Consider the following 27,106-nt stretch of genomic DNA (forward strand, 5'->3'; position numbering starts at 1 on the left):
CTAGGCAATTAGCTTCTGAGGGGAACAGCTGCTGAAGCGCGAAGCGCACCTAATACAGTAACATTGCAAGCCATTGAGAGAAGAAAAAGATAGGTTGTCCGGTAGCCTGTTGGAGAAAGGCTTAGTTCTGAACAAAACACAAGCAGACAAGATAACCTTGCTGCCCTGATAAGACGACTTCCAGATTTCCCGACAGTCAGCGAGGCTTTGTGACGACTAGGACGAGGTCTGGTCTCAAATTGGGAACCTCTAAGAACAGAAGGCAGTACAGAGAAGGTTAAACCAGTCTCAAAACCGATTATCTTCGGCAGGAAAAACAGCTTCCTTAACGAACCACTGAGCGGCCTGCGAGAAATGTTTCCTTAGATTTCTGAACTGGTGCAGGTTTCCTGCCATCTATCAACTTGCTCATGGTAGATGGTAATCCTTGTGTCTATTGCTAGAATATTTCAGAGCATAACACGAGCTATGATGTACAAGATACTGCTCTGTTTTCATAGGAAAAAGACAACGGATACGGCGTCCTGGTTTTTATCCGAAGGGCACCAGGTTGTGAAAGTGTGTTCCTCGAAGCCACAATTACGGAAAGTTGGTTGTATCGAAGGAACCTGCCAGTTGACGGCGCGCCTTAGGAAACCGGTCTGCGAACGAATTCCCTAATATATCTTTTGGTTATCGCGACTGTACAGTATTAACCAAGTCTGGCATGGCGATCATACAATAATTGTCACTATGAAAGCGCCCTTATCACGTGACCGCTCTACGCACTCACCTTAGTCTTGCTGCGAAGGCTGAATTTGGCGTATGTACTGATAGCAGCAGTCAAAGTAAGCTTGATGTTCTTTGTTTCGTATTTCTTGAGTGGTTCCGTCCTGAAAGTCGACACCTCAGGGTGAGCACTTGCAGAAAACATCACAGAAATACTCTCTGGAGATGCGAGCCGCGTAACAATTATGCGACCATGAGAAGAGATCTATTTTAGATCAGTGCTTCCGTGTTTCCTTTAGGTAAATTTCAGTTAAATTCGTTAATTTCATGCAAAGTGTTTCCACTATATCCTTTCCGTTGAATGTAAGGGACGTACGCGATTTCTGCATTCACGAAAGGCTTAATCAAAGCAGTATTATATCATGCACGATATATCCTTCGTTACCGCTATTTAATCTTTAAGAAATATTCTTAGCCGCAAGTAGTACGGCATAAAATGAAGCAAGTGAGTAAAGTTGGAATGGTAAAAGTCTCTTCTTGATGCCCAGGAACAACAGCAAAGTGACTGTTCTAAAAGTCTGTCACAACGTGCGCTGAGACGCACATGGACGCCTTGGGCTTAGAAGTCGCGGCTTGTTCAGAAGCAAGTAAATATCACGTGAAACTCCTAACCTGAGAGCGCAGCAATCAATTTGCATCAGTAGCTATAGAACCGTCTACACAATAAATATATTTTCGCAGCTTCACGCCACTCACTTGCCGTTCTCGTCATTTATATCTTCGCCTGCCTCTTCGCCAGGTTTAGTTCCTACCTGGAAACGCACATCTGCGGGCGCGCAAAAACGACGTGGCAAGAAGAAGTGAACACTTTGAAAGCACGGAAACGCGCTGTAGAAGTTCTGCTACATGCCTAAAACGCAGAACTGTAGGCGTCAAATGCACTCAGTACATACATGCAACCAATGCACTCTTATTAGAGTCTTGCGGTCCTAAAGGGTACCGCACCAGAACTTCCTCCGTGGAAGTTTCAGATACGTCCAGTACAACGAAGCTAGAAGACACTAAGAACACAGTATAAAATGTCATAGCAGGCGACCAAATCTGTCCACAAGAATATATTGAAAGGCGTGCTGGGAAGTTAAACTGCTGCATTTAAACAGCTGCCTATCAACGTGTCCAGAGTATCGCATGAATTCATTTATTATTCTCGAAAATACGAACTGGGGGAGAACATTATCCGTGTCGGCAAACCAAAGTTACCTTTACACTAATTCTCATAGCACCCCAATGCGTTTAAAAATATTCCTTAAAGAACCACATGGAAAGGTAATGCTACGGAGTAGAGCGAAGGTTTTATTTTGTTTCTGGCTTTCTGTATCACTGCTAACACACCGATGCAATGCCGTAAATGCCCACCAGATCTGGACATTAACATTTTTTAGCAGCAAACTTTTTTGCGGCAAACTGCTTATGAACTAAATTTTTTCTTTAACCTTTCACTATCAATATCAACAGATACTTCGATGGCAGTCTTGCAGCTTTTTTTGCTTTTAACGTTTTTTGCTACCGGCAGAAGCGCTCGTCAGTAGTTTTCTATGATAGACTTAACTGCTCAATACAATCGATGGAAACACGTCAAGAAAGATTGACCAAGAATGTTGGACTTGGTCGTTCGAAAATTCTTTTCTAATATACGAACAAACGCCTCTGTTATGCACGTAATTAACTTCTTGTTCAGCCTCTCTCGCTTCGCCTTGCAGGAGTCACAAGTGTTAAGCTGCCTGTGTCCAGACAAAGTCTGCGTCATCCAAAAACAATTCTAGATATAAGAAATATACAGGGGATTGGTGAAATAACCACTTTTGAGGAATGTTCGCCAGCTAAAGGTCCACTCGCGCGTACGTTTCTGAATAAGGTCTAACTTCTTGCTCTAACGCTCAGAAAAACTGCGAGAACACTCTACCCCCATTGCGCTCTCATACCGTCGCTGCGTACATAAACATTCGGAAGACGCCACACGCTTAATGCATCGACAACACACCAATGAAGGAGTAGGTGCTGTAAAGATGGCAGCAAATACTGTGATTTCATCATGCTGCTTGGAATGGGCGGAAAGGAGGTAATAAACGAGAAAACTGGAGGTCTACTTGTGCCAGGCGAAAGATACTTCACTTTTCTTCCCTTGCTTTTCTCTGCTCAGCGCCATTTTCAAAAGCTGGTAAAAAGAAATCTATGCACCCAATGATGCGCTGCAAGCGCATACTTGAATAATTCTGGATGGATGCAATTCTTCATAGTAACTTTTCTTGCGAAACTGTTGTCGTAAATTTTATGGAAGAAACACAATGAATCTATTGATCTGTTGTGGGAAAGAAGTGGAATTAACCTTGACTTCTTCGTGGTTACACTGCTTGTTCGGTTATAATTAGAAAGAATTTAACGGCAAGCACAGTCCTGCACTTCTTCCAAATCTGAAACGAGCGAATCGATGCCAGGGCTCTTAGTCATGTATTGGCATTCAAAATCACATGTCCAACCCCCCCAACAACGAAGGCACGCAAGCACCTACTGCCCAAAGCAATGAGTCTTAGCTACGCTCTGGTGCAGGAATACAGCATGCAGAGTGTGACAGTAATAAGGATTTCCATTAGAACAGAAACAGCGCATCTTCGAGGTACTCATGCTTGCGAACAACACTGAAGAATTTGTGAGCTGGAGCCAAATTCCCCCGCCGCGGTGGCTCAGCGCTTCGGTGCTCGGCTGCTGACCCGAAATACGCAGGGTTGATCCCGGCCTCGGTGGCCGAATTTCGATGGAGGCAAAATTCTACAGGCCTGTGTACTATGCGATGTCAGTGCACTTCAAAGAACTCCAGGTGGTCGAAATTTCCGGAGCCTTTCATTGCGGCGTCTCATAGCCTCAGTCGCTTTGGGACATTAAACCCCAATACAACCACCAAACCAAAATAACGCACCGCATTGCACAAAAGGCGTGAGCTTTAGAAACCGAATCCACATCGAAGGCAGTGAAAAAGACGCGGTTAAGGCAAGCAATATGCAACAGAAGGGAATGTAAGGCCAGCCGTCACTCGATAGATAGCCAGCTTTCCACCTTACAGCTAGAGATATAGGCACTCTCTCGAATTCAGCGCATATACACAATGACAGTGCGCAGGCTTCAAAACTCCTGCCTCCCTAGCATGCAATCCAGTACACAAGTGCCAAACTTGAACAAAACATGCACATCTTTTTAAGTGACACCTGGACAGAGCCTCACAATAAGGAAAATAGCATCGGGCATCAAGCAGGCCCCCAGTAAAACAAATACATGAAATGATGCAACAAAACAGTAAAGGGTCATCATGCAACTGCCGCTATTTGCATGGAGATCACACAAGGAGAGGAGTCGTGCCACTAGACAACGTGTACATTCGAATGCTAACCTTCTTCAGCGTGATCTTTCTAAATTTCTCTTTGAATAAGTGCAAAATTATGCGAATGTGAAGAAGTGCCACCACTCCGCCTGTGTACTACCTAAATAACGTTGCCTAAAAAGCGGTTAATTCATAAGAATACCTGGGTGTTCATATTACCTAAACTGGACGCGCCATATTGAGTACATTGCTAACAAAGCTAGCCGCATGTTGGGCTACGTGCGCCGTAACTTTTCCAAAACTCCATCTTCCTTGAAATTATTGCTGTATAAAACACTAATACGTTCTAATCTGGAATACGCCGTCACCATATAGGATCCCCATCATGAAAAACTGATACTTTGCTTAGGCTAGTTCAAAATTACGCTGCTCGTTTTATCCCGTCAAAATTTAACCGTACCGCAAGTGTAACATGCCTCTTTTAGCATCCCACCGGCAGACAAACTATACCATCATCCCAAGCTACATGATGCCCTCATTTCGTCCCCCATATACGTGTGAAACCGCATTGATCACCGCCACACAGTTCGCATTGAAACGTGTAACACTAACTACATTTCAGTCTTTCTTGCCTCGTACATCACGCGAATGGAATCGCCTTTCCGCAGATATCGTCGACATATGTGATAATCAGCATTTTCGTTCTGCACCAGCTAACATTGTATAACAGGAGTATGATAATACTTTGTTTTGTATCATGCATTGCATCTGTATGTATATTCTTGTTTTGTAACCACTCCCTTCTTTGATGACTTTGGGCTTGAGGGTTCCATAAATGAAATGAAATGAATGACGGGAGCACTTATTTTCTTTAACTTCGGCACGGCGCTTACACTTCTTGTGTCATTCGCAACTAGCTCAGGAGGGCCATACAAAATACCTTAAGGTGGCTACGGGTTGACATTAACGTAATTTTCCTTTTCCAAATATTCTTTAGTGCAATATTGTTTCTGCAGGAATTATTAATGACTTGATAGGGAATACAATTAGCAGAAAATGAAGAAAGCTTTCTCAAGTACTTTTGATACAACATTCCTTCACTTTAACCTTCATTAGAGAAGTAATCCTTCAATTAACTCTTTCGCTACCGCGCCATAGGCGATCGTTCGCATATGATCGATTTAAATCGCCCGCGCAAAAAAGCTAATTTTGGAGCGTTGTGGACGTGCTCTGCCATCTAGTTAGCGAGCTCAACAACTGCTCTTTCGATTGCAGCCTTGGTTTCAGTGTTTTGACATGAGGGGGCGCCGTGAAAAATAAAACTTTGAACGGCCGCAGCACCGTCAGCCGGAGAAAATGGCGTCCGCGTCGCCGCGCGCTCCTCGGAAGCGAAAGCTGACACCGAGCACGTCGGCCGGTTTTGGTTTCGTTTTTTGCGACGAAAGCAGCGGTTATTAGTCGGGCAACAATGTACAAACGTTGGATTTCGGTTTCGGCAGCGAGACTTCGCCTCGGGAGCCTGGAACGTCAGCGCGTACTTGCATGTAAGTTCTGTTTTCGTTCGCTGTATGTTTTCTGCGGTGCATACGGTTTGTAATTGATGACAGTGGTTTATTTTTGTGCTTCAGGGTCTTGACAACGTATGGCGAAGACAGTTTGCCAAATGCTCAAGGTCGCGTCGCGTTTTTCAACCAAGACGACAGCTAGGTGTCCATATCGGCACATCGCTGCGGAGCGGCGCTCGGAGATTCGCTCGACTTCTCGACTTTTTTTTGATGCTCTTCACGGCGGAAATGATGAAGATCGTGTGCGGAAACACTAATAAGTATGCATGGATGAAGATTTTCAGCAAATTCGGCGTGACGGCTCATGGGAAGACGTGAATATGTTGGAGATTCTGATGTGCATTGGAATCATCATATACATTGGAATTGTTGACCTGCCACGACTGTATCTCTACTGAAATACCAGAATAATCTATTCTGGCCCTCTGCCATCAAAAATCATTTCTCAAAATTGGTTTTTCGCTTTTTTCTGTTTTGTTTTTTTGGACGTAACGGACCCGGATGATTCAGTGGCGGCAGGTTCTATTGGCAACACTTGAAAAGTGTCCTGGCTTTTGAACCACATCGATAAAACTTATTTCATCGATCCTGATGTTTTAGAGCTTGCCTAAAATGCCAAATTTTATCAGCTGGCTTTCAGGGAGCAGCTCATTCAAGAAATCTTCGGGTATGATGAGGGAAAAGAAGTCCACGCCCCCAATCCTCTCATAGAATCCATTCAACACCAACCAAAAAGAATGAAAAAAAGAAGAAACTACAAGCTCGGCTATCAGAGAACAAGGGAGGAACAAAGATAAAACCTTATGTGAAGCACTTGTCAGTCTACCTCTACTTCACATCTTCACCTCTGATTGCTCTTCACAGTGGCACCACAGTCATGACCCCTGACTTGACAAGCCATGGAAAGTGCAGTAAATTTTTCTCATAGCTGAAACTGTGAATAATGACAGCTATAAACATGTGCAACAGTTTGTATATTCCAGTTTTCCTCTAATCAAGTTCGGGCTTAGTGCAGCCGGTAATTTTTGCTTTTGCTATTTACTTTTTTTGTGTTTTTAGCAAATTTCACAAATAAATGTTCATTTACTTTTGCACACACAACTCTGGTGTTTGTTTCATTCAGAAGTGTAACTAATAAGCTACAATTTCATGCATTGCAATATGTGCTGGGTGTATTAGTTCTTGAGAAAAAAAATTTTCTTTCAGTACGCTCCAAATCGTGCATTTTTCCGCGGTAGCAAAAGAGTTAAGGAAGGATGGCTATAAAATACCATTTCCGGCATGGCGTCATTTTCAAAAGGAAAAAAAAAGGATGGAAGTGTGCAATGTGCTACGGCGCCAAGGAAGTGGTCTGAAGAAATGAAAATTGTTTTTTGAGGAAGGAAGACTGCGCAGTAACTGCCCCACATTTGGGTGGACATGTGAACCACGCTGTAAGGGAAGGGAGGGACGTGGGAGTGAAAGAAGAAATTTCGACCGCCTAATTTAGGCTACCTTGGGATCATTAATGTGCACTGACATCGCAAAACGAACGGGCGTCTGTGCGTTTCACCTCCATCGAAACTCAGCCGGGGAGGCCGGGTTTGAACCCGGGACCTCCGGCTCTGTAGCCAAACGCGTGAACTGAGGCAGCACAGCGGGTTGAGTGATATGGTGGTGCCAATACAAATTTCCAGATTTTTCTATGCAGACGAGCATAAAGCGTGCGTGAAAGATATCAAAGAGTGTAGGTAAAACGTAAACAGTTTCTCGATTGCTGCAATAAACGTTTCGAAATAAGCCTTTCTCGGTCTTATTCAGGGTCTTCTTACAGTATGAAAACAATCAGCAGGTCATACTTCAGCAGGAGGGCCGTAATCATAGCCGCGCCTTTAAGTTCCAAGCGCCGGCACCAGCACAACTATCGTCTCTGCATAGGATATTTTTAAGCCGCTTTTCAGGACTTCAGGCTGCACTGTGTACAGTTGGTAAGCATGGAGGGTGAATAACGGGACACTAAAGTGGTGTCATGAGGACGTGCTTACAGCGTAACAGTGATTCACACGCACCCAGCAGTGTAGAACACGTTACATTGATTCCCAGCTCAAGTTGCTCATTTCACCGAACGCACTTAATTCTGCCTCATACATTGCTTGGAAGGATCAGCCGCGGGCCACAAATGCGGCCTGAAACACCTTGTAACGTGATAAGTTACGAAGAGTTTTATAGCGGTCAATTGGTGTTTTCACGTACGCAGCGACATTCCTACTCCGCAGAGACCACAATCTTAGAGCGTAGTTGCACATTTCGGAAATGTGGAATCGTTTAGAGGTAAACGACATTCTTTTCTTACTCCCACTGAAATGCTGGTTGACACTTACCATCCGGGGTTCCATCGAAACTGAAGCCAACGATGTAGATTTCCTTTTCGGCTGAAGCGTATACCGTTCCAGTTACTTTGCTTGTGTCCCCCGCAGGCTGCAGATCTCCTAATTTCCTGCCGAAGTAGGTCATTGCTGCGAGGAATGCGTACTCAATGTCAACAGAAGGGCTGAGCTATAGAAGCATTCACACTATTTTCTCAGACTGTCTTTATCGCCGTAATGCGGGTGCTCCCGCTAGCCTTTCCCCCTCGCTCAAACAGGGAAAAAAGGGGATAATCGAAGGTTACAACCCAACAATCTGTCGTTGAAGAACTGAGGCAACGCACATTGCTGTGAAAGGTTTCATCACAATGCTGCAGTCTCTTATCTGTTTGCGAGAATGGGCTACTGCAATGGATTGACGGCTACCAACTCAGTAGCCCGAATCAAACGAAGGAGAGCTTCGGCGAAAGAGCGCCACGATGCAAGGTATTTTCATTAGAAAAGATGGGTTCGCAGACTTTTCCAAGCATTTCGCCACAGAGAAGCCTAGCTCTAGGACAGGCGGCACCGGAGATAATACATTGAGTTTTGCCGCAGCTTGCCTGCAGAGAGCGTGGTTTTATCATATTTATTTATTCGTACCTCAAAGGCCCCACTGAAGGGGTGTTACATGGGGGGGGGGGGGGGGGGAATATTCAGCAGCACATTTCTTCGATGGACGATTTATACGATGATGAGTCGGTCTGATCCACGATGGCGTTTAGCAAGTCATTCGAGCCCCTTGCTGTACGAACGAAAAATGATGACAGATGCACAGAAGTGCGGGCCTACCCGCACTTCCCGCAATAGACGGCCTTCCCGTGGTTTTGCGATTGAAGATGCGCTGTGCGGCGCTGATAATGGAGTTAAGCAATGGATGATAATAGAACGTATGAAACAGACAGTGTGGAAATTTTTCGGCGGTTCCTTAAGGTGGTGAGATAATCATTGCATTTTAGCTCGGTTACACTTACATAATAGGCTGAGAAAATGAAACGAGCTGAGCGATTTTGTACAGATTCGAGAGCAGTGGAAAGGTTATTTTGATGAGGGTCCCAGACCGCGTATGCGTATTCTAGTTTGGGACGAATAAGTGTTAAATAAGCAAAGGATTTCACTGACGGGGGTGCTAGTCGCAGGGTTCGTCGAAAATAACCAAAGAGGAAAATAACCGGGACTCTAGTCCCAGCATTCGTAATGTGTGCGCTTGCCATTGGAGCCTAAATTTCGGATACCCCTTGAGAGCACACCGCTACTAAACACCGCGCCACCAGCCGCCGGTTTCACAGCTGCGAAAGCACCTGTGACATTTAACGCTTCTCGTGTGTCCTGCAGTATTTGCATATGGTCGCAGTGTTCACGCCTGCCGCAGAGCGAGTGACTGAGAACAGCACTTATTTTAGTGCGTTAGCACTAGCTTGATGCGACCGCTCAGCCGTTTTCTGAACCATCCCACTGATCAGCAGGTTGTGGGCAACCTTTCCTAGGCCGCCTACATGCCCCACCCACGACAGCACTTGTCACTGCTCGGCAGTGGCGCATCGCTTTTAATAACTGCACCGCTGAGCCAGGGATGGTATGAAGACTCCCAGCCATCTATGAATGTTGAGTAGTGTGTGACCAGTCCTGCATATATGGGCATTGACCGATTAACTCTATGGAGTCATACCACTACGGCGGAGCTTACGTTCGATATCTGCGATCTTTGAAGTTTGCTTCAACTTGGAAATAGCCCAGAACTGAAGCCGAATTGCCAGCGCAAATAATTCCCATTTGGGCTAACCAGATTGTATCTGCCTTTTTTCTTGCAGAGACTGTCCCAGCTCACTTGATCAGAACTTCAGTCAAGAAAATTGCGAAGTTGCAGTTTTTCTAAGCACGATGTCGAGTCTGATACTTTCGATTTATGGATTTTTCCATTTGTTTCTTTCGCTTTCCTAATATCGATGCCCTTGGGCAAAAATTCTGTATGACAGCAGTCTTGGAGGCGGCAGGAGGCATCGCCTCAGTTCGTCGTATAGACAGCGAGCGATCGCGTATGCGAGAAAACAGCTGACAACTGAACAAGGCGCCATATAGGATGGCTGTGAGGTGGAAAGGGCAAGAAACTGCTTAGACGTTCACAGATTCTGGCTGTGAGCACAAAGCGGTCAAGTCAATAACCGCAGAACACGTTATCACCGCCAGCCAGTAGCAGCTGCTTCGCCAAGGAACTCGGTGTGATGGTTGCGTAGCCTTCTCCGCCAGGCAAGCAAAGAATTTGGGGGCCCATGAGAAAGTGATAGCGCGAATGCGCAAAATTTTGGCTCGAAATCCTACGTGTGACTTAAGGTATCCATACTAGCGTGACTAGTTGGTGCCGAGAAACCAAACCTTCCCTAATTGCCCTTACGTCCCATTTGGTAGCTATCGACCCTCCATATGCGATAGGAAGAAAGCACCCTCTACAAAAACAACAAAACAGATTTCGCGCACCTCCGAAAATGTGGTTGGCCCACACCCAAAATTTGGGTAGTCCCAACTCTCAAAAATTTGAAACGTTGAGTTCCCCCATGTCTGGTCTACAGTGTGTTCGTTCAATATTTCAGGCTTGCGAATGCTAACCAGACCAGCCAATGTTATGGCGAGAAACAATTGGCAGCTGTGACGGCTGCTTACAGTGAAGTTAAGCTACCGCTTTTCTTAATTTTCGGCACATAGGGCCTCATAGGAACAGAAGGTGGCGGAACATTTATTTTATTTTATGGCCCTTTGTAGCATATATACACAGCGTTTGTAGTGACAGAAGCCTATGTAAGCACAAGAAATGTTTCTGGAATTGAAATAGAGCAGGCATTAGATGCGAAAACAGGTGTCAGGGGGCACGGTGATGAGTATCGTCAGGGCACAGAACATATTCTATCTTCGAGGAAGCACAGGTATTGAGAATCGGGCGCCGGTAACAAACTCCCTGTGTTACCACAAACAAGACAGAAGAACGCAAAACATGATTCGTCGGTCATTCCAGCTTGGGCTATTTGGGCGTGGTCTGGGATACGAGGCACCATAGTCAAGTACCAAGCGCGCTAACGTCGAAAAGCACACTGCGCTGTTTTCCATACTGAAAGCCACGACGATTTGCAAGCTAACATGGTAAATGCATGACTTTTTCTGTTAATGGAAACAGAAGACGGCCCACTCAAATATCGGTGAAAATCAGTAATACAGCTCCTCGACTACATTGGTGCTTGTTGGACAGGAAAAGAGTTTATGGCTGAGATTAAATCACTACGGAAAAGGAGTTCGTGATAGCTGCTTGGAAGTAAACGGCACCGCAACCTTGCTTCAGGCACCCGGCCCTAGTTTCCTTGAGGTCAGTGCAGTTAGCTTTTCAAACAGCCGTCAGTGCCGACCAATGTATCATTTTGTGACCCTTTGCAGTATATGCTATAAGCACCGTTCGCAGTGAAAGGAGCCTCTGTCAGCACAAGACAAACGGAAATTACAGCTTTTCATGGAATTTGCTAAGATTACCGACCCTAACCGATAACACCAACGCCAGCTTGGGATAACGTGTTTGTTGTCTTACCCACTCTGCTCTCTTCCTTTCAACGTTGTACGTATCATTTTCCCTTCCATAGCGTGCGGCGTTGTACTGAATTTAAGCTGATACAGCTGCTGCATACTTTCTCCGGGGATTAGCAAACTGTCATTCCAAATTTGAGAATGCCTGCCAAGTGGGCTCCGCTATCTCGTTAACTGAAGATTTAGGTTGATGCAACTTCCAGCGCCTCGCTAGGAGTCGTAAATTTCTGTTGCTTTCCGAGCTCGTCGAAAATCACCTAGTTTTCTGCATATTGCTTCTTAGACCCACTGCCAGGCTTGACCTGCCTAGGTCATTAATCATCCTTTGCAATTCAATCCCTGAGTCAAGGCAATGTCATCAGCGAATCGTATATTGCCAACCTAAAAACATTAAATCTCAAACTCTTAGTAATCAAGGGCCCGCTTGAACGAACAAATTGCTATCTAGTTAGCAGTCATATTAAACGAGGTCTAAAACCTCTCTTGGTTTTGTGGAAAGGAAAGGCGCATAACTCGCTCACATTGTGCGTGCTCTCTAGCCATATAGGAGTTAAAAGGGAGTGACCTGTGCTCTAGCGCACTCCCGTTTAGGTGAAGGGTATGAAGGCCACGGACTGGGGCTGATTTTAGTCAATAAAATAGCAAAACTTTACGGCTCACAGCGCAAACAAATTCCCCTTCAAAGCATAAAATTATAGCAGTTGTAAGATTTTAACCGAGTTTTTAGCCTCCTCAATTTGAAGATTCTCAAGACCACTGGTGCAATGTTTAAAAGCATCATTTCATTGCGAACAGCGTCAAGTTGCTACGCTTTGCAGTGGGAATATGCCGCAGTTCCCTACCAGAAGTAATCCGCGTAATTAGTGGTGGATGGCTGCTCCAGGACTTGGCCAGCATATCTTGCGAAAGGGCACAAGTGGACAATGTACTGCCTTTTAAATGTAATGTATGCCAATTCGGATTTAAAGTTCGGACACGTACGCTTCGAAAAGAAAAACGAACGCCGATTGAAGATTCAGTTGCCAGCTAGTGTGTGTTTAAGAACGGAAAATCTGCTCTTCTCATCATGAGCCTGAAGCAGGCTCTCGAACGGGAGGCGCGCCGCATCTGCAAAATGGCGCGTGGAAGGTGCTTCTATCTTGTGACGTCATAGCTGCGCACTTGGAAGTCACGTCCGCCGCTGCATTGGCTGCTGCTCGGCAGCTCCTCCTCTCCACTTGTGGCATGTGATGTGTCACGTGATTCGCTCTTGCGCTTGGCAGTCGCGTCCGTGGCTGCGCCGACCGCCGCTCTGGACGCTCGTTCTCGCAATTGTGGCACGTGCTATATCGCGTGATTCGATCTCGCTGCGAAAATATGCTCTCTCTGAAATCTTGAAAAAATAAAGATGAACCAAAGCTAAACTATACCTAACCATGCTCAACTGCTTTCGCTCTCGATGGCCTGGCTGTGCTTGCTGAGCTGAGCCACAGCCACATCTTTTCTCACTGCGCTGTTGAGGCATGCAGCAGCAGAGTGAGCAGTTCTGCCCCTTCCCTTCCTCTATAACGAAAAGATGGTTTAGACGGCGATTTTCTTCGTGGAATCGGGCCCTCTTCACTCGTTACTTCCTGTAGACAAGCTGTGAACAGCCCTGGAGAGATCGTGTCTCATTTCCGTATACCCTTTCATAATGGGTTTTGTTGCTTATTGTAGTTTCCATACATGACTGCTCAGGGTTCGACTAAATGAAATACTGATTTCTTACGGCGTATGGTGATTGGTTAATTTCAGCACATTTCTCTATGACTTTAGTGAGAGTGTAAATATGTGTATACTTTCCTTAAGTATGCCTGGTAACATGACTGAAGCGTGATGTTCTAATTATTCTATTAGCGACTCCCTTTGCAAATACCTTGTATGAACTGGATAAAGAATGTTAAAGCTCTTACAATAATTTGTTGCGCTCAAGGCCTTATGGGTTCGTATACAGGGTGGCCAGTTTTTCCAGGAGAATCTTCCCACCGTCATTAACTGATCTGTTACATCATTATCACCAGCAGTTTTCACATATCCATACGGATTCTGAGTCTTTCTTTACTTTCTCCTTCTTTACAGATATTGTCCAATTTCACTACTGCTTCTCACATCCTCCTCTATACCTCGACTGCTGTATAGAGCTGTGTAGTACTCCTGGGGGACATTAGCTATCTTATCCACATTGATAATAACATTGCCCTGCTTGCCTAGTAGTTAATACATCTGATTTTTAGCTATGCCTACTTTCCAACTCACTGCTTTCAGGCCATCTCTTTCGATCATGCGAGATTCATTTCATATTCTACTTATGTCGCTTATCTAATACTTATTAACCTTGATAGCTCGGCCTGCCTTCATTTATTCTTTCGACCCCTGAGAGATCCTCCCGGTATCCTGTCTATCCTACGGCCTACTTTACTGCGCGCTGTGTAATGACTACGGTGAGATTATAATTCATTGCTTGCACATTCAGTCGTTATCCTTGGCTTATATGTTCTACAGCGAGATCCTGCATTCGTCCACTTTCCCACTTACCGCTAACTTTTACCGGCGCCTTCCTTATTTCTTACGTTTCCTGTTAAAGTGAAAGCTAATTCAAAACCTATTCATCATATTATGCGCCACGTACTGCGTCCATAAGTGCCGACAGTCTTCGCAGCCTAGGTGAACAAGCCATTCATACACGTTTCAGAAATTTCTCTGAATTTGAGTTGTGAACTAACCTGAGTGGACGAAATTTTGTTCAGTAAAAGAATGACTAGAGGAATTGAAGCCTAATATACCTTTCACTTTCGTTTCACTCATCAAACGCGTCCTAAAAATAGTGGTAGTGGGCCATCTTACCTTCACCAGTTGGGCCTGTTGTAACAGCTGTGTGGAAAAGGAGACGAAAGATCAGCTGGACAGCAGGGCTGAAGAAATAACACACTCAGATCAAATGACCCAAAAGTACAAGGTCAACCGACAGAAGAAGGGCAAGAGCAATGCTCTCGCACTTTGGCTCCATTTGTCCGTTCATGATTGTAAGCCATCGCTGAGCAGACGAACGTGAGCGCCACACCAGGATCTCTACCAAAAAAAATTTCAAATTAGGAGTTGTGGCGCTCAAACTAGGAAGACCTACGCGTGTAGTCGATTCATTGCATCTTGGCGAGAATAGCACGGAACTACCAAATTGGCCAGACGCAGACTGTGGCGACAATTTCTCGATTGGTGGGGGTACGTCGACACGCACTGGCAGGCAGTTTAAGAGCGTCTAGACCTTAGGATGGGTATGAAGACGTGCCGGAAGAATCGCTGCTTAGCCAGCCTTCTGAGCACAACAGTCACACACCTGCCAAGCCAGTGTCCAACGTGGGCGTATACTTTTACCGAAACTTCCATGCAAGCTCTTGCTTGAAAAACAGGTGGCAATGGAGGCTTTGACTTCACTCTAGAAGACTGGGCAGGGATTTTGAAAAATCTCGCCAACTCTTCACTGCTTGCCGCACAAAGCCGGCCATCTTGAGCGTGCGAGCACTGTGTACACATCTGGACAAACTTGTCCCGAACTGGTATAGAGGGGATCATTGCGGCAGCATATTGAAAAGGAGCCAAGAGGTTCCATTCGACCTTGCACCGAATGGAACGGTAACCAAATGCGAGAAGACAAAGCTACCAAACTGCAGCCATGGCGGTTTGACCTAAGTGGTGGAACGAAAGATTCCACGAGCATGTTAAATTAAACATGCACGGAATTCTAATTTTCTTAGCGATGCTCGCGGAGAGCGGCACTGCATGACAAATGCCCACGCACGAAATCAGCAACGACTAGAGAACTAGACGTTCTGGCTCATTATCACTCAGCAAATGGAGAAGCCATGAGAGTAAAGGGTCACCTTACCTGGAGTAGCTGCATTTTCCGGTCCTGTTTGAGCAACAGTCGAGTCAGTGGAGATAACTGAAAAGGAGGAAATATGCAATGCAGCATGGCAATCTCTATGCGCAAGTACGAATGACGAAAACAAAGGTGAAGACGCTAAAGTTCTTTAGACGAGATTATGCTTTCCACCGGAAAATCTGGTGTCAGCCTTCGTTCAATGACGCATTGCTGAGTTCTACGTACACTGGGTTAGAGGGTTTGAGCGCAGTAATAGTATTCGTTTATTTAATTATACCTGAAAGGCCATAGGGTGTCAGCGTCAGTTGCCTTCGGCCTGTGGTTAGCTGGCGCTAGGGTGATCAGATTGCACTGCCCTACGCCTTATGGTTCATGGGTCTACAGTTGAGCGCGCTCTGCTTTTTAGCAAAAACAGTGCATCGTCAGGCAGAAGTGGCGATGCGCACTGTCTGCCGCCTGTGTCGTGACAGAGAACTCGATTTGCATGAGCTTTCACGCGATTCGGTGCAAAGAGCGTCCGGTATAAAATAAAAGGCAAGCATGCTATGCACATAGGCATAAGCAAGCTGTCATGAACCTGCAAACAAAGGGCCGGTGTCTGTGATTCACTGCGCAGCAGTCCACTCGAGACTCCCAGAAAAATGCGAGACGAGGGAGGGTAAAAAATGGAGAACGAAAAAGAAACGCGGTCAGGACTGATGCTGTGACCATGGGCTATTTATTCATAGATATGTGCAGCATTCATATCCCCACCGTGATTCACGCAGAAAGGAAACAAGCAATTATTGCAGAAAAAAAATCTAAGCAAAACGTAACCCCCCTCTCATAAACAAAACAAGCGTTATTCGTCGAACAAAAAGAAATTCACAGCAAAACGCACCGAAAGCAAAAGCTAAAGGCCTGATGATAACAAGAAAACAATGAACAAGAACCAGCTGCTAAAAGCAGCAGCAAGAGTTCTGTCAAGCACCTCAAAAAGGCATGAGAATTTGGTAAACTGGAGACTACGGCTCTGTCAATTAGGTGTTCGATTCCACTCAAGGGAAATCGCTTTTATCGGTGGCACAGTTTTTCGAGCACAATGGTCGCTACTTAATTATCAGTGTAATAAAAAATAGATCATAGTTAAGGAGTAATGGCTGATAAGCTCTGACTCAAGCGCAGCTCTACGGCCTAGAGGAAGCTGTACAAGTGTCTCAGGAAGCTTCTAATAGCACAATTATTCCGAGCATCGAACCCAGTGCACCACCCTAAGTCCGTGACAGTATCCAGGGTTGGCCACTGCTTTATCGTAAAATTATTAGTTATTTCTCTTGTATTTCTCTTATATTATACTATGTAATGCAATGGGCGATATTTTAGTATGGAAATAAGATATTAAGGTATTAAAGTAAGGCTGATGGGGGTTTGAACACAAAGCAAAAGACTCGAGATCCCATCCTTCCCCGAGGTGGAGCTTCGTTGAGCGTCCGTTATACGGCGTTGCGACAGGCTCTTTGTTACCTATCCCTACATTCCCTTTTAAGCCGACCACAGACCGGGTGCTTAAGGTAGAAATTTCTATGGCCTAAGCCTATTTCTTTTTTGCTGTTTCTTAAATAAAAAATATCACTAAGAGTTTTCGCTAAGCTAAGTTTCCAATGCAACCACACGGTTTTAGTGCTACTCGATAACTTTCCTCGCATAAAACGATAAGGAAGCAGCTTACGAAGTCAAAATTGAGAGATACCGAGCTCACTCCCTCAAGCTAAAAAGATGGGGTACTCACCGTCTGCTTTATCCCCCTTCGAAAACGCCAAGAAGGCGCCAACGCCTCCCAGGAGAGCTAGCACGACCACACCACCGATGATTAGTGGCAGGCTGCCCCCGCCTTGAGCCGGTGCACCCCTGCGAAGGCAGAATGTGCCTTTTTTACAAGACCGCTCCACACTTATAGACCTCCTCGTTTGCTGACCCCCGAGTTCCACTGGTTAAAAATGAACCGCCAGGCAGTGGTGAGCATGCGCAGTTCATACCGGTGACAGGTGAAAGCGGAGGATGGAGACATCTGTCAAGCCGGCACCTGCCACATCCTCTTCGTATGTGCAGGTGGCGCCTTGCGGAAGAAGATCGCGCGCGTCGACCACGTGATTTTGAACTGACAGCATTGTGCGTAGCAAACGAATTCTCACGACTTTCCCAGAGGGCATCCCATCGTGTGGAAAATCCGGACTTACATAGGAGTAACTAATAAAGAACAATTGTGTTGCGGAAAAAACTGACGCCAATGCCAGCTATTTCATCATCATCAGCCTGACTACCCCCCACAACAGGGCAAGTGCCTCTCCCATGTCTTTTCAATTAACCATGCCCTTTGCCAGCCGCGGCCACCCTATCCTCGAAATCTTCTTGATCTCCTCAGCCCAGCTAAGTTTCTGCAGCCTCCTACTACACTTTACCTTGGAATCTACTCTGTTACCATTGAGCACCTGCGGTAGCGTTGCCATCGTAATACATGCGCTGTCCAAGCACATTTCTTACTCTTGATTTCGACCAGGATGCCATGAACCCGCTTGTGTTCCCTCACCCACTCTGCCCGCTTTCGGTCTTTTAACATTACACCTATCGTTTCTCCTTAAAAGCTCGCTGCCTTGTCCTTGACTCAAGCTGGAGCCATTTCATTTCCCTTCTTTTTGTGACCGTTAGGTGAGCACCCGTAAGATACAGCTGCATGTTTTTATTTTACGGGATAATAATAAACGGTGATTCATTATCTGAGAGAATCTCTTGCGCTCGATCCAATTCTTATTCTAGTAGTTATTTCCCTTTCATATTCGGATCAGCTGTGAATACCATCTGCGGTTCCCTTGCGAGACTGGTAGGCAGTAGTTTGGTTTTCTGCATATTAATTTCTAGACCAACCGTTCTGCTCCGCCTGCCCAACCCATTCATCAAGCTTTGCTGTTATCCTAGGTGACTTAGCAAGGCAATGTCATCATCGCATCGCAAACTGCTTAGGTATTCTGTATTAATATTTATCCCCAACTGCTCCCAATAAAGGACTTGGAACACTAGCGGTGAATAACATTGGTGAGATCGTGTGTCGCTGCCTGAAGCTCTGCGGCGCTGACTGATGAGGAAGACTATCTTAATGTTGAAACAAAGAACGATCACCTCACAGCTATCATTACGGAGTGCGCAGTAGAAGTAGGCGGTAGGATGTTTCAACAGAATACCGGCAATCTATCTCAGGAGGCGAAAGAGCTGATTCAGAAACGCCAAATTATGAATGCGTCTAACCCTACTGGCAGAACAGAACTGGCGGTGGTATCAACGGAAATAAGCGCAAATTAGCCGACATAAGCAGTTTACTATGGACAAAAAGCCAAAAAGCAGTCAAGAGTGAACAAGACAATTAAATCCAGATGTTTTCGCAACGAGATATAGCGGGCGATGTTATTAGCGCTATGGATAAGATAGTTAATGTTGCCGAATACACAAATCTATACAGTAGCCAGTGTAATCACAGCGTCAGAGAGAGGCCGTAGTGTACAGCGATGCGAAATCCCACCAGTAGCGGAAGCGTACGTAAAGACAGCCTTAGCAGCAATGTAAAGGGGGAGAGCAGTTGGTGCGGATCAGGTAACAGCAGATCTCTTGAAGGACGTTGGCGAGATTGTGTACAACTCTGTATACGCAATGCCTTATTACTTCGAGCACACCAGAAACTTGGAAGAACGTTGACTTTACCTTAATTCACAAGAAAGATGTCAATGACTTGAAAAATTACGAACCGATCAGCTTACTCTCCGTTGACTGCAAGGTATTCAATAAGGTAGTCGAAAGCAGAATCAGGACAACCTTAGACTTCACTCAACCAAATCAGACAGACCAGGTTTGCACTATCAATCAGGTAACAGAGAAATGTGCAGAATATAATCACGCTATATATAACCTTGAGTGTTTACGAGAAAGTATTAGACACAGGGGAAACCTCTGAAGTCATGCAGGCATTGCATAATCAGGGTGTATTAGAGTCATTTGTGAGAATACCGGCAGATATCACGACTGCGCAGATACCATAGCTCTCCGTAAACACCGCAATATCATTCCAATAAGGGCAAGCTATTTACGAAAGCATTAATCAATGATACGTTAAGGGGCGACAGACAAGCACGACAGTGACGGCAGGCGCGCCTGGATGTAAGCCTGGAAAGTATTTTGGTGAAAGACAGTTGTACTTACTCTGCAGCAGCTGAAAATAAAAGCCAGGGAAGATCCTGGTTAATCGAACGGGTAACCACAGCAGTGTATGTAGAGAAATGCAGAGCTCGTAGACACTAAAAATAGCTAGCAAGGAACCAACTTAATGGCTAAAACAATTGAATTTCACCGGGAGAATCCTTTGTGAACGTCTATCAATAAGGACGCGTTTAACGTTCGTTGTAAATTGTGTCGCAATCGAGAGTGCAGCATATATTTTGTAGCTCTTATATCTCGAGGCATGCATTTCGCTCTACCATTCTCCCTCCTTTGATAGCTATGCCGTTGTAGTTATTGCATTTCGCGCGCTTTCTTTCAATGTCAATAAAAACTACGCAGATATTACCTCGCTGCAAGCACTTCATTATTCAGTGTTTCTACACGAACTACAACTTCTGAATGGGCACTTTCTGCGCAAAGCCGATTGGCGAACTTTTCAGAACGACCGAAACACTGCAGACTACGCCATAAGGCCCCGAACTGCAAGTAGTTGGTTTCATTCGCCTAGGAGAGGTCATGTTTTTAAACTTGGTTACATCTACCTAGGACAGTGTTAGAGTGCAACTCTTACGGCGCACCCGTACAGGTAAGAAGGTCTTAAGAGGTGCAAAAAGAGCAATAAAGGGTGCCATAATAAGCTAGCCAGAACTCGACCAAGGCTTCCAGCTGTGTTTACTTCTCGGCCGTGCCGTGTTGGCCGCTACGCATCCCCAGGTTCGCCGTTTCGCCGGCAGTTAAGACTTTCACAAAAACTACACTGCGTTACTAGTATATGGTTTAATGAACACCCGCACTGATATGTGCATGGCATGCAAGCTAAGAGGAAATTTATCGCCTTTTGTTCGCGAACCCTGGAACAGATGTGAACCCGAATTCGGTGTGTGCCAAATATGAAAACATTGCAAACATTGTAAAAAGCTTCATGGAAAGTGGCATTTTGTATGTGTGTGTAATGGGAGGGGGGGGGGGGGGGGGTTAACGTCTTAAAGTGAAGGCCATGAGGGAAGCCGTAGTTAAAGGCTCCGCATATTTCGACCACCTGGGGTTCTCGTGCACTGACATCGCACAGTACACGGGCGTCTCGAATTAAGCCTCCATCGAAATTCGACCGCGGTGGCCGGGGCAACATTTTGATTTGAATGCAGTATGAAAATTGTGTGCATATTTATTGTATCGTCATTGCCTGCAGTTCGTTTTTCTTTTTTTTTTCTGGGCACTTATTTTTCTTTCTTTGTACTGGCCAACCTATCTTACTTATTTGCGTCTAGTTCATTTTCGTTCATTTTCCCCCTGTCGCGGTTCCGTCGCTGGACAGAAGCACTTTCAGCGGCAGTCTGCCCCTTCTGCGCCGTTGCGGCCTTACTTTATTCCATTTATAAACTGCTTAAACCATCACACCCTGCTAACTACGAGGGCTTGTGCCACATTTATTCCAAAATGCTTGTGTACAACGGTGTGTACACCGGTCTAAAAACTTTAGGGACTTAATCTTCGCTCGGTGAGAGAAATATGGTAGGTGAATCCTTGCTCTTCTGCCGGTTTTAGATAAAGTAGGCAGCTTTTCCTTGTCCTCTTTGAAGTACTTGTTCATTGTATTCTACCTGCGGGGGGCAATTTCACAAATATATAACCATCCAATATACAAGAGGATTATGGCAAAGTAGGCGGTTAATCTTGTAAAGCAATCTCACGTGCGAAGCCGGACCGAACAATTTTGAAAAGTGCATAAAAATTATGAATCGGTTCTCGGTCTTTGACCTTTGAGTTAAATCATGAAGGGTTTCCGGCGTGACGGTACAGGTCCATGTTCAATTGAATGGGGAAGACTTATCGCAAAAATTCATGGTCCAATGGTGCAGTATTTTGCAACATGTGCATGTTAAATGAGCCGGTGGTTATATGGGGGATATGAGTCACCTGATTTTGCAAATGGGGGCAATTGTGGATGATGCGTCGCCGCTAAAGCTAGGTCCACAAAATGGCTTGCGTGAAACATCGAAATGAACACTGTCCTGGCCAAGCTGCGGCTGCTTACGCACTTCCTAACTTCATTCGCTCACTTGACCACACTGATTACAGGGCTGAGGGGGTGGTGCAGCTGCAGATGAGCGAGGAGTACGAGGGAGCTGACCGAGGGATAACGCTATACTTGTCCGTCGAGTCTTAGCTAGATGGCAGTGAAAACGCACTTACCCCATACCTTCGTACTGTTTGTAAGCCAAGCATTCCTCGAGATATGTAAACGCATTTTACTTGCACACGCAAAGCGTGAATTCTTACTGCTTTATTCGGCCTGAGTAGTTATGGTGTTAAATCACACTTTAGTACCAATCTCAAAATATTCGTCGCGCTTTCCGATTAGTGCACGTTTTTTACTGCTACGTGCTGCTTTTTCTCCTCTGTCGAATTAAATGCTTTGGAAGGTTCACTGAGTAGGTTTTTGTTTCGATGTGTTTTACAAATTATTTGTTGCAAGTTACAAAGCCATTGATGCCGATGGGGACAGAGGGGTTGGTGGTGGAGGGCGAACTGAGCACCGCTCTTTCCATCGACGCCACGGCGGTTCCATAAATTACATCCCCCTAATGTGGTTTGCGGTTTAAGACGTCAGACTTTCAACGCTAGTCTTCAAAGTTCCTGCTCCGCGGATAATGTATATAGTGTAGAGACCATCATGATTATTTGCGGGGCGCATTACAAAGCATCGCAGTCTCCCCCAGTAACAAAAGAATGGTCGCTAATGGGCTGAGAGTCTGGCCCTGTGGGCAATGTACAACAAGTGGTTGCCGCCTGTAGTGGTTTTAGCGATACCAACTGCATAGCCATCATTCCTCTATTCTGCCCTGACAAACTGGTTACTTGTTCGGCACGTGTTTTTACGCGTTCTTTCCAGCCGATTGTCGTTATAAACTCAGAGCCAGTACGCAGCAACAGGCGTACACGAAAGCTCATTTGGTTTGAGGGTCTTTGAACAGCGGGAAAAGTAATGTTCGTTTTTGACTACTGTTAGCTTCGGTCACCAATGAAATAAAAATGCATAGACTCACAGCTGGACGATGCTGCTGGTGGCTCTGAAAAATAAAAAAAAACATAAATCAATTCTAGCGACAGAGCCGGGGCAGCTGTGGTAGGAGAACTGCGACGTGACCACCCCGCTACCCTAAGGGCAGGGAATGAGATGCGGCCCACAACTGGTACGCGGACAACCGCAACATGGGTGCGATACTGCGCCTGTTCTATAATAGTGCACTGAGCTTCCTGATTAGGGGTATAAAGAAGTACTTTTTCAAAACTGAATAGGGTAGAAAGTGTAGCTTTGCTTTTAACTTGACTACGAACAGTGCAGCTAAAGACCTAATAAAATAGCCAACCACTGCAAAGTGGTACAGTCGAGTACACATCACATTTTAATGCGATAGGGTTAAGGAGCTCGTGACGCAAAAATCTGACCTCGCTGTCCATGTGCGTAAATACACGGAACCTCCCCGAGTAGCAACCTAGAAAGGTGGGCCTCCCAGGTCACGTAACCTTGTGACGTCATGCCAACCTGCCGCTTTCAAGAAACTGCGCACCATGGCTGGTTGCAGTAAAATTATTGGTCGCGAGAGGATGCTCAGAAACAGTTAGCTCAGTTTCGTAAACCACCGCCGGTGGCAACACGTGTGTTGCAGAGCAGTGGTGAATCGCTTAACCGTTGGTTAACCGTGGCTTAACCGTAAGCCTTGAAGGTTTACTTGCCATAGCTCTGCTGCATTGCTCAGCGGATATGTATGGGGCGTTATGAACGCCGCCACGGCAATGGACGGCGCTGAAAACTTCTCTCGGAGACCGTACAGTTGGACCAGGTTTTTGACACAGCCCCAGAAAAAAAACTTGCGCCTTAGTAACGCGATAGCGTCAAAGAGCTAGTATCGCAGAAAACCCAGCATCAGCGTTGCCGGCGTATGCGCCGCTGTCTAAGCTAAAAACACAGGGAAATCCCCAGAGGATTAACTTCGCAGACAGCTGAGCCGCCTAGGTCACTTGACCTACATTCTACTTACTACATTGTGAGAAAAAATTCCCACTGTGGCACGTAGCAATTTCATTAATATTTAGCGCTCAGGAAGAGCAACCCGAGTCGCAAAACGCCCCAAGTAGCAGCACCTCCCATCGCACCGCACTGGCGCATGGCTAGCTTAACCGCTGCACCACTGGGCCAGGAGCGGTGTCCAGGGATCTGTCCCTGTTGGTCGCAGAGCACGCATCTCTATTCTGTGATTAAGGGTGGGCAACGTGTGAACTGGAGGAGTTCAACACCATCTCCTTTGCTGTGCAGAAGTTATTAAACGACCCCTGCTTTTACAGCAGGAGCTCCGATGTTTTGGAGACAGTCCGGGCACGAGCAACATACAACAAAAAAAAAATCAAGGGGCACTTGACGATCTGAAGTGCGCGAGGGGAACGCCCTGGCATCAACGAGACGACGGCCGGGGCACACACGAGGCGGCTATAGGGCGACTTCGATTGGCTAGTAATGACTAATTAGTCATGAACCATCACTAACTGGTCATGACTGGTTAATGACTAACTAGTAATGATTGGTTAATTACTGACTATTCATAACTGATACATGACTGGTTAAATATTAGACATAACTAGTTAGTTGATGACTAGCTACTCATGATTGGTTAATGACTGACTTGTCATGATTGTTTAATGGCAAGTCTTGACTGGTTAATGACTAACTTGTCATGACTCACTAGTCGTAACTAACCTATCATGACTAACTTTTCGGGACTGGTTAATGACTAGTTAGGAATGACTTGTGGCTAGTAACGACCAGTTAAGACTCAATTGTGATGTAACGGACGGACGAACAGAGTCCGCCCATCCGTTGTCTCGGTGACCTTAGTATCGCGCCAAGATTCCACGCGCACCTGGCGACTACCGCTGTGGTCTTCTCTGGAGATGTTGCGGGGAAGGGGTCTCACCCGGAGGGCGCATCTCCAGGGTTCTGGCAGTCTCTCCACTCCCTCGAAGTGCTAGTCGTGTTTGATGTGTAGACGCGTGTATTCATTCATAAGTGGCCTTATCGAAGCTCCTGGAGGGTGTTCACCACGCCCAGGGCCAGAAGTCTACGTGGACGTGGCGACCGTAAGGTCGAGAGCACGCTTGATGACTTTCCGGTCTATGACGTCCAGTTCGTCACTATCGTGTTTGCACAGGTGCAAAAAGGGGGTAGAGCAGAGGGCTCTACTCGTGACAAAAGCGTGGGCAAGCCACAGTGCATCATTGCTTTGTAATCCTCCCCGCTTGCTGGAGACCCGGCGAACCATGCGCACCACCTAGTCTCCCACTGTTCGAAGTTATTCCAGCGTGGTGTCGGCCCTGCGAAGCTGGTGTATTAAGAAGCCAAGGACGCGGATCTCCTTGGCTTCTCGGATCGGCCCTAATGCGTAGCAAAGCTGTGTCCAGAGTGGAAGAACGACGTGCACAACTTCAGATTTAGCTTGGGTGCACTGGAGTCCGCAGTAGGCCGCTCAGTCGGCGGCGAGAGTTGCCGCTGCTTGCACGCAGAATTCCGTGTGGGCAAGGTTACCTTGCGTGGCCCAGATTGTAATACTATCCACGTAACGAGCATGATGTATCCCGTGTAGATAAAACATTTTGGAGGGTAGATGAAACATTGCCAAATTGAAGAGAAGGGGAGCCACGACAGCACCTTGGGTGTTCCTCTCGAAGCGGCTGCTGACCCAAAAGACGCGGGTTCGATCCCGGCCGCGGCGGCAGAATTTCTTTGGAGGAGAAATTCTAGAGGCCCGTGTACTGTGCGATGTCAGTGCACGTTAAAGAACCCCAGGTGGTCGAAATTTCCGGAGCCCTTCACTACGGCGTCTCTCATAGCCTGAGTCGCTTTGGGACGTTAAACCCCATTAACCAAACCAACCGATAGTGTGTGGCCCGTGTTCCGCATCTTCTATGCGTATAAAGGCTTGACGGTCTATGAGAAACTTATGTAATGCAATGTGTTGTGGCCACAGTTGGTGTGACTGAGGTGGTCTAGGGTTACTTCGTGATTGACGTTGTCGAATGCGCTTTTAAGGCCCAAGTCCAGGGCCACCTTGTCATTGTAGGTTCATTCAACAAAATCGAAGATGTCACGGCGGAGCCGCAGAGGTACATCCTGTACTGAGTTGCGAGGGCAGAAAGCGAAAACGTGCAGTTTCAAGTTGGCGAGTCCGTTGGGCACCATCGTGTGCATCAGCTTTCCGACCCAAGATGTGAGGGAGCAGGAGCGAAGATTGTCCACATCAATAGGTTTCCCGGTCTTCGGGATGAAGGAGACGACAGCCGACTTCCAGTCGAGAGGAGTCTCTCCGGCCCGAATGCTATTGGTGTATTTGAGGAGCGCAGCATAGGCTGAGTCGGAGAGGATGTCGTAGAGCTTGACCGTAACCTTGCCGCGGCCGGGTCCAGTGCCGGGCTTCATAACGCCGCTCGGAGGTCGTGGTCCTGGGAAGGGCAGTCCAGATTCGTGTTCTGTTCTCCTGCACACGAGAACGCGGCCGGCCGGGATACATGGTGGTGCACAGGTATGGATGCCTGAGCGTGTGCGCTAGCTGTGTTGTCGTTCATGTATAGTTGTGCAAGGCCCTACGTAAGTGGCGTTTGGTTTACGAGCTTGTTTGTACTGGATAGATGAGAGCGTGGAAGAAGCGCCACGTGTTGCGGCCAGACACATCTGACTCGGAGCCGTGTTGCTCCGGTCCACCCAGTTAGGGTCAGCTGCGGTGAGGCTGCGGCGAGCCTCCCAAAGGTGGAGGGGGAGGCTATCCACGTCCATGCGTGTTTCCGTGAGCTGTATCTGGTTTTTGTGTTGTGTTAGTGTACACGTGAGCGATTTGGATCAGGTGCCGTATCCTGACTGGAGAGGTTCTACGATAGGCAGGCAAGTGCGGATAGTCGTCCAGTCCGGGACACAAGCTTGTATTAGTGGACGTTTCAGGGGACGCATAAAATGGTGGTGTTGATTATACAGTGATCGCTACGCAGAGTGTCCTCTGTATTGGCGAAAGCCTTTAATGCCTCACTGTCGTTAGCAGACATGTCGGCGGCCGTGTCAGCAGATGGTGTCCGCGTTTTGACTGGTGTCTACCGAGATATGCGAGACAGTTACTGCTTAATTTCCTTTCGTCAAATATAATATTCAGTTTATTACGGCCCCTCTTTCTCTTTCTTCTTTCAATCCCACTTCCTCCCTTCCTGTACGGTGCGGTTCAGGTGTCCACCGAGATGACCGAATTACTGCGCTGTTTCCTTTCCTCAAAAAGCGTTGTGTTCTAAGGGCAAGGCATCGCGCCGGGCGGGTGGTGGCGTTCCTCCCTTCATG

The 27,106-nt window shown here is 46.4% G+C and overlaps 1 protein-coding gene across 5 annotated transcripts in view; it reads right to left on the reverse strand.

Moving 5' to 3' along the window:
* LOC149333670 (uncharacterized) overlaps positions 1–27,106 on the reverse strand; it is a 101,266-nt gene that overhangs the window by 32,031 nt on the left and 42,129 nt on the right. For 2 of the 5 annotated variants that reach the window (XM_089558745.1, XM_089558744.1), the window contains 7 exons: positions 22,782–22,805; positions 17,261–17,379; positions 15,496–15,552; positions 14,457–14,483; positions 8,007–8,141; positions 1,465–1,534; positions 773–872 (listed from right to left, as the gene is read on the reverse strand). In XM_089558745.1, coding sequence (XP_089414871.1) covers positions 773–872; positions 1,465–1,534; positions 8,007–8,139 — 303 coding nt within the window. In that variant the 5' untranslated portion in view covers positions 8,140–8,141; positions 14,457–14,483; positions 15,496–15,552; positions 17,261–17,379; positions 22,782–22,805. The remainder of the gene's footprint in view (positions 1–772; positions 873–1,464; positions 1,535–8,006; positions 8,142–14,456; positions 14,484–15,495; positions 15,553–17,260; positions 17,380–22,781; positions 22,806–27,106) is intronic. The other 3 variants (XM_089558742.1, XM_089558743.1, XM_089558746.1) reach the window with 2 other exon arrangements.

This window comes from Amblyomma mixtum, chromosome 8, assembly GCF_055824585.1.
Source record: "Amblyomma mixtum isolate Tamu chromosome 8, ASM5582458v1, whole genome shotgun sequence".
In the NCBI taxonomy this organism is placed as follows: Eukaryota; Metazoa; Arthropoda; class Arachnida; order Ixodida; family Ixodidae; genus Amblyomma; species Amblyomma mixtum.